Here is a 14,450-nt window from a genome sequence, read left to right as displayed (position 1 = left end):
TCAGAAACCCGGGCCCAGGCAGGTCAGGCCATTTGTTCAAGATCTCATATGAAGTGACAGTCTGCTTTAGAAAGCTCAGCTAAAGCCCTCCCCCAGGGGTCTCTGGGCTTCAGCTAATGTGCCAAAGCCCAGATGGCAGCTAGGAGCGCCCCCCCCCAGGGGGCTCCCAAGTGAGATCTTCAGCTGTCCTTCTGTTAACCAGAGGTGACACTTCAGGAGAGAGAGTGACATCCGGGATGTGTAGAGCACGTCCTTGTGTTTCTTCTCGGCTTGTGGTTGCAAGGTGAGGTTCAGAGAGAGGACACTTGCCCACAGCCACTGTCAGAGTTAATATCACTGCTGAGGAGTGGGACCCTGGGGTGAGTCCCCCACAAAGAGAGGAAAATTTAGAACAGAAAGGGGAGTGGGGTAGCTGGGGCTATGAATGCCTCTGAACCCAGCTGGTGAAGAAGCACATTCAGGGGCTGGAGAGGTGGCTCAGTGGTTAGGAGCCACAGAACCCATATGGTGGCTCACGACCGTCTGTCACTCCAGTTCCATGGGATCCAGTGCCATCCTCTGACCTCCCTGGGCTCCAGGCACACACATGGCACACAGACAAACATGCAGGTAAAACACTCATAAACGTGAAGTAAAAATTATAAATCAAAAAAAGAAAACATCTTTTTGAGTCAGAGCTTTCCTGTGTAGCCCTGGCTCTCTCAGAACTCACTCCGTAGACCAGGCTGGCCTTGAACTCACAGAGATCGGCGTATCCCGAGTACTGGGATTGTAGGCATACACCATTACAGTCTTGCTAAAAAAAAAGAAAGAAAGAAAGAAAGAAAGAAAGAAAGAAAGAAAGAAAGAAAGAAAGAAAAAACGTGAGACAGGCTTTGGGCCTTAGTTTCCTCAAAAGGTTGGTTGGACACTTCAAGTCCTTTAAGCTCCTTCCTTCCCCTCTGCCCCGTGTCTAAATCGGTTCTCCACACAGCAGCCATGGGGCTGGAGATGTTTCTTCCTCTCCTTGCCAGCTCTTCTTTCTCCTGGAGTTAACCATGACCCTCTCCTTCACCCATGGGGCCCCATTTAACTGGGACCCCGCCAGTCACCAGGACTGTATCACTTCGCTCTTGCTTCTCGGCCTCCCCAGATGTACCAGGACATTCCCGCCCGGGGCCTTTGTACTTGCTGTCCCCTCTACCCAGAATGCCGTTCAAATGGCCAGGTCCTTCAGACTGGCCAACTCTTCACTCATGTGCTACTGACATGACCTTTCCAGCCTGTCTGTCACGTGCCCAGGCTTATTCTCTTCTTCACTTGTAACAGAATCTGAAATGATTGATCTCCCCCAAATACAACAGGAGTTGTCTAGAACCAACAATCTGGTCTCCGTGTTTACCCCACATGCCTCACTCCTGAAACAAACTGGTACATGGTAGGCATACAGTAATTTTTATAGGGACAAGGAAGGGCAGAGTGACGGACCAAAAGTGGGTGGATAGATGGATGAGTGGATGGATGGATGGATGGATGGATGGATGGATAGATGAATGAGTAGGTGGATGATGGATGGATGGGTGGATGAAGGATGGATGGATGGATGGATGGATGGATGAGTGGGTGGATGATGGATGGATGGATGGATGGATGGATGGATGGATGAGTGGGTGGATGGATGGGTGGGTAGGTTATGGTGGATAGATGTAAATAGTTGCACTGAGGAATTGAGGGTTGGGTGGATGAGTTGGCAGATTGATATAAACAGATGGACAGATGGATGGACATATGAGTCGGTATATGGATTGTGGGCAGATGTCAATAGTTGGGTGGATGATAGATAAGTGGATGGGTGCTGTCTTAGTTAGGGTTTTACTGCTGTGGACAGACACCATGACCAAGGCAACTCTTATAAGGACAACATTTAATTGGAGCTGGCTTACAGGTTCAGAGGGTCGTTTCATTATAATCTAGGCGAGAACATGGCAGCATCCAGGCAGACATGGTGCAGGCAGAGCTGAAAGTTTACATCTTGTTCCAAGGACAAACAGAAGTCTAGCTTCCAAGCAGCTAGGATGAGAGAGAGTCTTAAAGCCCATGCCTGCAGTGACATAGTTCCTCCCAATCGTGTCGCTCCCTGGGCCACGCATATACAAACCATCACAGGTAGACTGGTATGGGCGTTTTGATGGACTGATAAAAGGATGGACAAATGGATGCATGGACTGACAGATGCACGAGTGGGTGGATGCATGAGTGGACTGATGTAAACGGTTCAAACAGTCGAGCAGATGTTTGGTGTGTGGACGGGTGGGTAGAGAGCTGGACCAAGGGACAGATGAGTAGATAACAGATGGATGGGAACGGTTGAATGAGTGGACCCATGCATGAATGAGCTGATGGGTAGACGGTGCATTAGATATGCATGGGTGGATGGATTGGTGAATGGATGAGCGGAGATGGGCAAATTGATGTGAGCAAATGGATATAGTGGGGGGAGGGTAGGTAAATGTGGGGGATGGGTCTCTAAGCTACTTGCCCAGAAACGGCATTGCTTATAGAAGCACACTGAAGCAGAAATCCAGAACCATGGACCTCTTTAAAAACTGTGGATTTGGAAATCTCAGAAGTGAAATTTCTTTCTTTTTTAAAGATTGATTGACCGATTGATTGATTTGTATGAGTACACTGTAGCTGTCTTCAGACACACCAGAAGAGGGCATCAGATCTCATCACAGATGGTTGTGAGCCACCATGTGGTTGCTGGGATTTGAACTCAGGACCTCTGGAAGAGCAGTCAGTGCTCTTAACCGCTGAGCCACCTCTCCAGCCCAGGAGTGAGATTTCTCTGCCTGGCTCTCTGTCATGAAACAGTACAGCCCAGCTCACTTCGCCTTGGCCCTGTCTGCCCTTGGCTTTGGCCAGCATCCTCTGTTGGAGGATTAGGCTCTTCTCTTCCTGTGGCTCTCTGCAGAGTAAACATGAAGTTAACGAGCGCACTGACTCCCGGCCCTTAGGGCACGCTGTGGTTGCAGCTTCAAGGGGGAGAGATGGCCGTGAATTATTTAAGCAGTCTGGGAGCCTCAGAAAGCATGGCTGAGTAGAGAGAACTCAGTTCCCACATTTGATCTCCTGTAAGGAGCCTGGGGCCCGCAGACCCGGAGTGAAGGACAGGCCTCTGGCAGGTCTGAGGCTTTGAAGAATATTCTAGTGGTCGTCAGCCTTGCTGTCACGTTAGAACTGCTTAGACCCCCTTCTCAGGCTGCACCCCTAGAAATGGTGCCAGAATCTGGGGTGGCCCAGAGATGGTTCTCTGGAGCTTCTCGGGGATCCCTGTGCAGGACAGGCTGAGAATCTGGAGGTTTACCCTGTGTCCATTGGGATGAGTGGGAGGGTTCAGGGCACCTCACACACACACCCTTGAGCACCCTAAGAGGACACTTCAGGAAGCCAAGGAAGATCTCGTCACTGTGACCTCCTCTAGAGACATATATTAAGTCCTTGTGGTAGTGCCACCTTAAAGATAAAGAAATGGGAAAATCAAAAAGGCCTAACTGTGCCACAGCAGAAGTCAAGGCAAGAGCAGAGGCCTGCCTGTTCTGCCTGCACTGGCTGGCTTCAAGTCACTTGGGTCCCTGGAGGACTTGGGTGGGATTCCCAAGAAGCATAGGAAGGAACTGGCTGAGTCAGGCACCAAGCCACATTACAGTGTCTTCTCCTTCAGGCCCCACCAACATCCTGTGAGCTTGTGTTCCCATTCTACAGATGAGCAAAGTGAGTGTTTTAGAAAGCTGGGAAGTAGCTCTTAGATACCCAGAGACCCCTCTCTACCACAAACGCAGCCCCTCTGTACCATGTCTTGTGAGTTGAGCCTTGTCCAGATCCTGTGTCTCACTTCAGGCTTTAATTGGAGCTAAGGAGATGTTTCAGTCTGTAAAAGGCTTGCTCCACAAGGGCAAGGACCCACGTTCCTCCCCAGACCCTACATAAAGAGCCGAGCATGGTGGCACACATTTGTAACCTCAGAGCCAAGGATGCAGAGAGTCCTGGGGAAGGGGGTCTTACTGGTTGGTTAGTCTAATCAACAAGCCCCAGATCCCGGTGAGACCCCATCTCTAACAAAACAAAACGGAGCCAGGTGATGGTGGCATACACCTTTGATCCCAGCACTTGAGAAGCAAAAGCAGGGGGATCTCTAAGTTAGAGGTCAGCCTAGTCTACAGAGTAGGTCCCAGGACAACTAGGGCTACAGAGAGAAAAATAAAACAAAACAAAGAGGAGCTGGAAAGACGGCTCAGCAGTTAAGGGCACCGACTGCTCTCCCAAAGATGCTGAGTTCAAATTCCAGCGACCACATGGTGGCTCACAACCATCTGTAATGGGATCCGATGCCCTCTCTGGTGTGTCTGAAGAGAGCGACAGTGTACTCATATACATAAATAAATAAAAGATTTAGAAGTCATGGGGGCTTTAAAAAAAAAAAAAAAAAAGACAAACAAACCAACCAAGGTGGACAGCTATGGAGAACTGTCTGTCTGGCCTCTGGCCTTCACATCACGAGCATATCCACACGTGTGCCAGTGCGTACGAGAACTCGCACATGTGAACACGCACAGAGAATGAAGCTTGGCACTTCTCTCTCCACACCTGTGCTTGTCTCTGTCACAGAGCATGGCATCCTGGCATCTCCCCGTATATCTGTTTCATTGCATCCCACACATGGGTAAAATTCTGGGACCCTGGGCTCGCCCAGAAGCCCACCCCCTGCAGTGTCCCTTGACAGAGCAGCTGCTGGGACCTCCCTTCTAGTGCTGAACCCAGAGCAACCCCGCCTGGCAGCTGGTGCCACTCCAGGCCTCAGCTCCTTCCCAGCGTGGAGCTGGTGCCCTAGCAAGGCACCTCATCTGCCTTTTCCCATCTGCCACCCAGTGAGGGTCCTGGGGCCAACCCCTCAGCCCTGTCCCTGGAAAAAAAAGGAAAAGTAGACCCAGAAGCCAACCCTGTGTTTATGTGCCAGGCCCTGGCTGGAAGCTGGCGGCCATGTCAAACCACACTCAGATAACAGGGGCAAGGGAGTGGTGTGTGGTCATGCTCCAAATGGAGAGCCAGGAAGTAGGAGTAAGAGGTTCTGCCTCCTCCCCTCTCCATGGACCACAGCCGGAGGAGGCCTTCCAGGGCTCAGAATGCAGGGTGGGGCATACACAGCCAGAGGCAAGTGACCTCTCTGACCTTACTCTGCCTGCGAAGCAGAGCATCCACACTTTCATCCCCACTGCTGATCACAGCCATTCCTATGTGCATTTGAATCTGCACCTAGAGCTGGGCTCATCCACAGTGCTGCTGTGTCTCCAGCCCCAGCCCAGAAAAGACTCTGGCCCTCTTGGGATATCCAGACAGGGCAGGCGTGAATGGGAAAAGGCCAATGAGGTTGGGAACTGATGGAGAAGAGATTTGAACTCACAGAATGTGTGCCCAGGAGTTGGTCTAAAAAACCAGGCACACCCTGGGGGCTAGATCAGGGTACATTTGAGACCTGTTGAGACCTTCCTACCAAAGATCTATTGAGGTTGTACAAAGGCCTGTGATACAATCTAATTCATTTAAGAGTAGACTGAAGAGATGGCTCAGTGGTTAAGAGCACTGACTGCTCTTCCAGAGGTCCAGAGTTCAAATCCCAGCAACCACATGGTGGCTCACAACCATCTGTAATGGGATCTGATGCCCTCTTCTGGTGTGTCTGAAGACAGCGACAATGTACGTCTATATAATAGACTAGACTGGAACCCAAGGACTAGTAATGTCCCCATGAGTTCACAGTTAAGGACTCAGGCCTATGGAGGCCAGCTTTGGGCCATGTGGACAGCACCCAGCTTCAGAGTTCCTGGAGCTATCGGCAGGGAGCGGAAGGCACCCGAACATCATGAGTCATTTCTTAGGAACCCCTTCCTACTAAAAGGAGCCTGCGGGGCTTGGGTGATGTGAGCCGATCCTCCCACAGCAGGCAGAGAAAGCACTGTTGAAACCCTGGACAGAGCAGAGCTTCTTTCCAGATGAGACACGGGGTCTCCCTTCCAGGAAGATGCTTAGCCACTGGAAAGCCAGGAACTCCAGCTCAGGCCAGCAGCCTATAGGCTAAGCCCTTCTAGCCGGCAGTGCATTTGGGGGCATCGCTTTGTTAACCTTTATTTTATTCATCGTGATTATTGTTGGCTCTGGGAATCTGACTCGGGTGGACAAGTTTGCATGCCGATCCCCACTGCTAAGGTTTTTCTAAGTGTTCTTTAAAACACTGATATCTTTTAACCTTTAAAACTTGTGTGTGCTGGTGTATCTGTGCACCGTGTGCATGCAATGCCCGCAGAGGCCAGAAGAGGGCGTGAGATCATCTGACACTGACATTACAGATGGTCACCATCTGCTATGTGGCTTTTGGGAATGACCCTGGGACTAGGAAGAGCAGTCAGTGCTCTTAACCACTGAACCATCTCCCCGGCCATGAGAAGTAGAAGATTTTAAAGGCTCATATTGCATCTGAGGCAGGGCACCTGCCGTACGCTGGCTCTGGGGACAGAAGGGCCAGAGAGTACCTGCCTCAGTGTCCTCCTAACTGACTTGTTTCCTTTCCCTTCTCCGGTTCCCTCCCCACCCCCAGGCCATAGAGACCTATCTGGTGAATGTCTCTCCCGGGGGTCTGACCTACATTGCTGAGTGGCGTGGAGGAATTCTGGACCACAAGATGGGACACCTTGCCTGCTTCTCGGGGGGCATGATTGCTCTTGGTGCCGACGGTGCCAAGGAAGATAAAAGAGCCCACTACCGAGAACTTGCAGCCCAGATCACCAGGACATGCCATGAATCCTACGCCCGCTCAGGTAATCCTGAAGGGGAAAAGGCAGCACTGGATACTCGGGGCTAGACACCAGGAAGCAGAGACCAGAGCAGCAGAGCAGTGGGGGAGGGGCACTCCTCCTGTATCCTGTCCGGCACCGAGAGGTGACTGGGCCTCCAGCACAGACGGGGAGTCTGAGGCTCGGAGATGACATGGCCAAGGTTCCATGGGAGGCAAGGATTAGAGGGTCCTCCAACACCCATGGCCAATAGACACCTGAGCCCTGCAAATCCTGTCCTCTGCACATCTCTGATTCGGACCCTCCTGCCGGCTGTCACCCTGTGTCTCGCCACCCTCTGATTCAAGACAACCAGCAACTGAAGATCTCTGTTAGCACATACAGAGTGCTTGCCAAAACTGCCGAATGGTCTGTCTCGGGGCATGAGCCCCAAACCTCATTTCATACTTGGTGAGCAGCCCAGAGAGGGGGAGCTGCTGTAGGCAAAGTCCTCTGAATGTGAGTAGCTGAGGCCCTCATAGCTAGTTCTACACACACACACACACACACACACACACACACACACACACACACACACATTCTGCCCTTCTGAGAGTGTATTGCCTGGCCTCAGAACCGTAGTCTTAGCCTTGGGGGAGATGAGAGGCTCCACACAGCGCTCTGAGCCTCTGTCTTCCCATCTGTCCAATGGGGAGAACAGTATGCAGCTGCCTGAGCCATGCTAGACCCCACCAGCCATCATCTAACTGGCCTTGCATGGGGCTCTGACCGCAAAGGGCCAGCGACAAGTGTCAGGGCTGGAGCTGGTTCCAACCGGGTTGTGTCTGTCCTTCCATGCTGGGCCCGAAATCGGGTGGCCCATTCTTTGCACTGGGCTCATTGCACCAGGGCCATAAACAAACAGGAAATCTCAGGAATAATAAAGAGCTTGCTGTTTGTCTGGGACAATCATCCAGGGCTGTAAAAGACAGCCACTTAATCAAGCATATTGTCCCAACCAGCCTGGCTCACCCGCCGGCTGTGCAGCCACTGCCTCTGTCACCCCATTAGCAACTTGGCAAAAGCGCTGTTTCCCAGTGGCAGAGCCTCGGAGCCATCTGGGGGTGGGGGGCAAAGAAGCCGAGCCCAGTTGACTCCTAAGAGATATCTCCAGACTGCCAACAAGCTATAGAGAAAATCCCCTGCCCGGGGCCTCCTAGGGACCAAGGCCAAGCAGGAGTGAGGACTAGAGCCAGTGCTCAGCTGGCCTGGACAGGTGTGCAGGCAGGAGAAGTGACGCCTTGCTTGGACTGGACTCGCTGTGTGGCCTTGGATAAAATGCTTAGCCTCCCTGATCCTGCTTCCGTATGAAAGAAGGGTTGCCCTTTGCAAAAAAAAAAGAGAAAGAAAAATTAAGGACTGAGGTCACACAAAGCACCAAGCAGGGCCCTGGAAATCACAGATAGCAGCTGGGCTCTTTATATTTGATTTTTGTAGACCAGGCTGGCCTCAAACTCACAGAGATCCACCTGCCTCCCAAGTGCTGGAATTAAAGGCCTGCCCCACCAAGCCTAGCTGGCTGTGGGAAACAAAAGGTCAACAGACCCCACCCCCACCAATCAAACCAAACCAGGCCTAGGCAGGTACTTTCCTAGGCTTCTGTCTGAGTTTGCATCCTCAGGTTGCTATGGTGATGCAAAGCACCGTGGGCCATAGCAACCTGAGGAGTTTACTTCAGTTCACAGCTCCCAAGTCACAACCCATCACTGATGGAAGTCAGGGCCAGAGCTCAAGACAGGAACCTGCAGGCAGGCGCTGAGGCAGAGGCTGTGGAGGGATGCTGCTCACTGGCTGGCTCCTATGGCTTGCTCAGCCTGCTTTCTTATAGCACAAGGACCACCTGCCCAGGGGTGGCACTTCCTCTGCTGGGCCAAGCCCTCCAGTCACGATGATCAGTTAACCTAATACCACACAGACTCGCCTCCAGACCCATCTTATAGCCGGCTTCTCAATTAGGATCTCCTCTTCTGGAGGGCTAGAGAGATGGCTCAGTGGTTAAGGGCAGTGGCTGCTCTTCCAGAGGTCCTGAGTTCAATTCCCAGCAACCACATGGTGGCTCACAACCATCAGTCATGGGATCCGACGCCCTCTTCTGGCGTGCAGGTGCACATAGAACACTCATGTACATAAATAAATAAATCTTTTTTAAAAAAACCCTCTTCTCAGTTATGTCTAGATTCATGTCAAATTGACAAAAACCAGCCAACTTTGGTCCTCTAGTAGAGGCTGCTCAGTATCTCAGGTGGCTGAGGGTGTGTGAGGGAGGGATTGGGGGAGGGGCTGGGAGCACATTAGCATAATAAAGCTTCTGGTAGGTCCTACGACCCCAACATTTTTTTGGGGGGAAGGATTGAGACAGGTCTCAAAATGTAGTCCTGGTGATACAGGTGTGCACCACCACACCCAGTTAAGTAGGTGAATTCTTTAAGCTTAGACAAACCTGCTGTGGAGGCTGTGCACAGCTCGGTGCAGCCCCGAGGGGACAATCAACAAGTCTACCCCACCTCAGCCCTCTGCCCACGCCCATCCAGGTGTATTCTAGACGGGGTCCCGAGACACAGAGAGTAAGGGTTCTCACTGGTTGTTGATCTGTCCCACAGACACCAAGCTGGGGCCTGAGGCCTTCTGGTTCAACTCTGGCCGAGAGGCCGTGGCCACACAGCTGAGTGAGAGCTACTACATCCTGCGCCCTGAGGTGGTAGAGAGCTACATGTACCTGTGGCGGCAGACGCACAACCCCATCTACAGGGAGTGGGGCTGGGAGGTGGTGATGGTGAGTATGGGTTAGCCGCTGTCTCTGGAAATTGAGCCTCTGGCTCGGGAACTGCCGGGAGGCAGCCAGCCCACCCTCCAGCCAAGGGATGGGATGGGCAAGTTGGGCAGGGGGGCTGCAGAACCAAGAGTGCAGCCCTGGGAAGCCTTCCTGAGGCAAGGCTACAGTCGCTAAGGAGGGTTCAAGTGTCTGCAGATTTGGGGACAAGGCTGATGGCCACCCCTAGAATCATCTAGTTGCTATGCCTCAGCAAAGTGGCTCCTGGTTCCAGAGCCTGCATGGCCTACTTCAGGTGCCTCCTTTGAAACACGGCCAGCTGCTAGCCAGCAGCTCACCCTACTCAATCTCTAGCAACCCTCCAATCCTCCATGGTCTTCCCTCCAACCAAAGCACTAGTTAGAAACCTGGCTCTCCTGGGGTGTCTTAGTTACTATTCTGTTGTTGTGAAAGACACCATGACCAAGACAACACTTATAAGAGCAAACACTTAATTGAGGGCTTCCTTACAGGTGCAGAGATTTAGTACATTATCATCATGGTAGGCTATATCCTTATCCAGAGAGAGAGAGAGAGAGAGAGAGAGAGAGAGAGAGAGAGAGAGAGACTAAGACTGAAACTGAATTAAAGCCTACTCCCAGTGACAAGGCCACGCCCATTTCAACAAGGCCACACCTCCTTATCCTTCTCAAAGAGTTCCATTCCCTGGGATTTCACATTCAAATAGATGAGCCTGTGGGGCCATTCTTATTTAAAGTACTATGTGGGGGTAAATGGGGAAGACAAGGGTAGTGCTTGCTTCCAGAAAATTCTCTGATAGATTCTTTGTCCCTCTTCCTATAAGTCCCTGTGCCAGTGCCAACAGGGTCACCTGCTTTGGGAACATGCTATCCTGGCAGCACACACTCCAGGTGGGAGACTGCTTTCATTTAGGACAAATAGGACTCCTCCAGGAACTTGCTTCATTGAGGACCTGGTTCTTGACCTTCAAAGGCCCAATGTTATGTGATTATGTTCATCCACAGAGCAGAACCCCCCAACCTCCCTCCTGCCATGTTGGATTCAGAGAAAAGCAGCAGCAAGCCTGAAGGCTTCTGCATCTGCTCTCTGGATCCCAGGCCCCTGCAGATTGCCAGCAGCCATCCTTGGCATCATCACCTCTGTGGTGAAAGTGTTGGTCACCCGATCACCTAGGTCCCTGGAAGGTGAAGCCAGGGATAGACTCAGTCCAAGGAATTGCTCAGTTACCTGGGAACGCATCAGGTCTGAGTTCTCAGAGCGAGTGAAGGCAGTGTGGGCAGGCTGATCCTGGGAAGAAGGAGCAAGCTGGACCCCCCATGTGACCAGCCAAAGGTTGGGACCTGTGTGTTGTTGTTGAGCTCCAGACACCAGGCCTTTCCTCCCCATGCTAAGGCTGCTTCCTTACTCCAGGCCTTGGAGAAACACTGCCGGACGGAAGCCGGCTTCTCGGGGATCCAGGATGTGTACAGCAGTAACCCCAACCATGACAACAGGCAACAGAGCTTCTTCCTGGCTGAGACACTGAAGTGAGTACAGCTCTTCCTGGGTCAGGCCCATAGCTCAGAGTCACAGTCAGGGAGCCCATCTTGGGGTAGAAGCTTAGAGTCCCCAGGGATTACAGCAGGCCAAGCTCTGGCCAGATCTAATTCTTCCCAAGAGCCCCAACACTGACACAGCGGTTTCCCAAATCTCCTCACCTGGTGCTTTGCCACTCTGTTTCAAAATTAAGTCACCCCCCTTCCCACCATGTGACATTGATACTGAGCACATTTGGGCCTGTCCCCCTGTAACCTCTGCAGCCCAGCTTGAATGCTTTGCAGTGTCCTACCTGTTTCAAGTAGAATCAGCTGCCCTGCTTCCCTGGCTACCCTCAGAGTCCTGAGCTATGCCTTGTTCTGGCGGTCTCTCCTAGGAACTTCCCACGCCAGAGGCTAGAGTTCCCAGAGTCCAGCAGTGACTGTCTGTAAGAATTTAACAGCGACTTGGGAACCTGCTAACACTCTGGGCAGAAACAGAACCTGGGCCACTAGGCCAAGAGCAAGTCTAGGCTCTAAGTCTGCAAGTCAGGCAGTACCCCTCCCCCACACTAACTGCTCTCTGCACCCCTGTCCTGCCACACAGATACCTCTATCTTCTGTTCTCTGAAGATAACGTGCTTTCACTGGAAGACTGGGTGTTCAACACTGAGGCTCATCCGCTGCCCGTCAACCGCTCAGACAGCCCCAGCGTGGCCGGACACCACCACTGACCAATGTCTCCACGCCCGTGTCTCAGGGACACCTCTACTTTCTTGGGATCCGGGACCGTTCTCAGAGGCACTGGGGACAGGAGGCCCACTGTGGGCAGACCCTGGACGGATGTGTCGGACAGGCGACTTCTTTTCCTCTGTGAGGAGACAGGAGCTGGTGATGTACCAGCATGGGGCCCGGGCTGTGGTCCCCGGCGCCTACACGTTCCTTTCTATGGGGGAATTTCTGTGCCCCCACACTTGCTGTCACTGGGCCAAAGGACTGGAGGTTTGCATATCCATCTCATGGATTTGATTCCGTTTCCTTTTTTGGTTTAGGGAGTTCAGTTTCTGTTTTGCTTGCCTTTACTTTTCTTTTTTCCTTCCCATTTGAGTTTAATGACAATTATAATTTTCAAAATCTCGCGCCTTCTAATGCAGTGTCACCTAACTGAAGGAGACCGTAAGTGTTTGCTTGTGCGAGCGCGCACACACGCGCGCAGACACACACACACACACACACACACACACACACACACACATGACCCATCTGCTTTTCATACTAGTCACCCAACGCTGACGCTGTTCCACTTCATGCCATCCACCCTGTCATCCGAGGGAGAAGTTGCTCCCCTTCGCTCTGGTCCCAAATGTCACAAGTCACTAATGCTGTTTTCATTCCCGTAATGGAACAGATATGTGAAGCAGAATAAAGGAGTTCATTGAGTAAGAAATAAGATTGGACTCATTGGCCACCAGTGGCTCCTGGGAGAAACATTACAACAGCGTCATCAGAAGCGATCCGTGAGCTGGCAGCTGAGGCGTGATGTAGTAAAACCGTTGCAAGCTTCTCTGTTCCCCTTCAGCTGGCCCTAGCGAATCCAGGAATTGTGAGGCCAGAGCCCTTTGGGTTGAGTTTGGTACGTAGACTCTCATGGAGGATTGGAAGAATCCCAGGGAGGTGACTGTTTGCCTGAGGTCACACAGCCAGAAAAAAGGCAGAAATAAGTCTTGCCTCTGGGATCTCCTGGCCACCCACATCCTTTGTTTGTCTGCTGTCAATCAGCAATGATTGATGGGCCCCACCCCCACCAGGGTTCTCCGCCCTGCAGTGAGGATGCTCAGATCATATATGGTGCCCCTGGGTCCATGGAATGACTCCAAACCATTGCAAATACCAACAAGGACACATGGGGCTGAGCCAACAATAACCAACAGTAACGCCCTGGCTGGGGGTTAGGGACAGTAAGGACTTTTAAGCCAAGACCCAAAGACAAGTAGTAGCTATATATAGGCAAGGACATAGTGCGGTGATACCTTCTAACCCAGACCTTTGTCACTCTCGCTGTGCCCACCTCCCTATGAACCCAAAGCCATCTGCCCAGTCCCTACACTGAAGTACCAGGCTTTCCTGTCCAACAGACCCTCTTGCAGCCTGGACACAGCTGAGGTCCTGGGTAATGTTGACTCTTTCCTAGCTCCTTCGTTAGACAGTGCTTGTCAACTGGCCACCAAGGAATTGGAGGTCTAGGCCTGGTGACTCGCCCACCCCAACCACTGTGTGAGCTCAGAACAGTCACCTCACCTCTCTGGGCTCTTTTCTATCAGCAGAAATTCCACCTACTGAGGTTGCTATGAGAACCAGAAAGATGCTCCTAATACCCTGTGGTCCAGGATCCACCACCTCCTTGTTCTGGGGGCTCTGATAGCCCAGCTCTTCCCAAGCAGAGAGCTGTGTGCATGCACAGCCCCTGTAGGAGGGACCCCTGCCCTCAGAGCATCACTCACACACTTTGATCAGGTGTCACAGAATGGGGTCTCCTGGCACCCATAGCACACGTCAAAGGAAAAGGGGCGCTTGCTGCACAAACTCTGTAGGACAATTAAGAAACCAAGATATCAGAAAGGAAATATGGTCACCATCCTACTCTCGGGAATGAATACTGTTATATTTTCTTCTAGACCCTTTTCTATGAATATATAGAAAATATATTTTGCAAACATGGTGTCAGCCTGTGCATACTGTTTTCTTATAACCTGCTTTTGCACTTAACTATATATTGTGAACATCTTTCCATGTCAAAAAATATACACGTATGTCAGCACTCTTCCTGGTTGTATAGTTTTCCACCGCGCTCTGTCTCATGTGTATCTAATGCTGGGTATGCAGGTTTGTGTCTCTGAGGATTCTTAGTTTCAACTTTAACAGCAACAAAGGCGTGTATTGAATTACTAGTGAGCGGCTCCTGGAATCTTGGGAACAAAGGAACAGCTAGACTTCAAAAGGAACAAGAGAGCTGGAGAGATGTCTCAGTGGTTAAGGAGTTAATACTGCTCTCAAAGAGAGACTCCATTTTGATCCCTGATACCCAGGACAGGAGGCTCACAACCACCTGTGACTCCAGCTCTGGTAGATCTGGCACCTTCTGGCTTCTGCAGGCACATACACACATCTGGCAGACTCTCATGAACACACACATACACACAAATTATTTAAAAAAAAAAAAAAAGACAAGAAAGAGAATTTGGTGACCAGGGGTCCTACAAGAACCAGGGCTGGCTTTAC

The 14,450-nt window shown here is 51.5% G+C and overlaps 1 protein-coding gene across 1 annotated transcript in view; it reads left to right on the top strand.

Moving 5' to 3' along the window:
• The window catches only part of MAN1C1 (mannosidase alpha class 1C member 1), a 135,797-nt gene extending 121,899 nt beyond the window's left edge, over positions 1–13,898 (top strand). The window contains exons 9-12 of the mRNA XM_080920885.1: positions 6,632–6,851; positions 9,467–9,639; positions 11,068–11,183; positions 11,779–13,898. Of these exons, the coding sequence (XP_080777011.1) occupies positions 6,632–6,851; positions 9,467–9,639; positions 11,068–11,183; positions 11,779–11,905 (636 nt within the window). The 3' untranslated portion in view covers positions 11,906–13,898. The remainder of the gene's footprint in view (positions 1–6,631; positions 6,852–9,466; positions 9,640–11,067; positions 11,184–11,778) is intronic.
• The last annotated feature ends 552 nt before the right edge of the window (positions 13,899–14,450 follow it).

The sequence above is a fragment of the Micromys minutus genome, assembly GCF_963924665.1.
Source record: "Micromys minutus genome assembly, chromosome: 9".
Taxonomy (NCBI): domain Eukaryota; kingdom Metazoa; phylum Chordata; class Mammalia; order Rodentia; family Muridae; genus Micromys; species Micromys minutus.
Note: the sequence above shows the minus strand (reverse complement) of the source record. Positions and strands in the feature narration are given on the sequence as shown.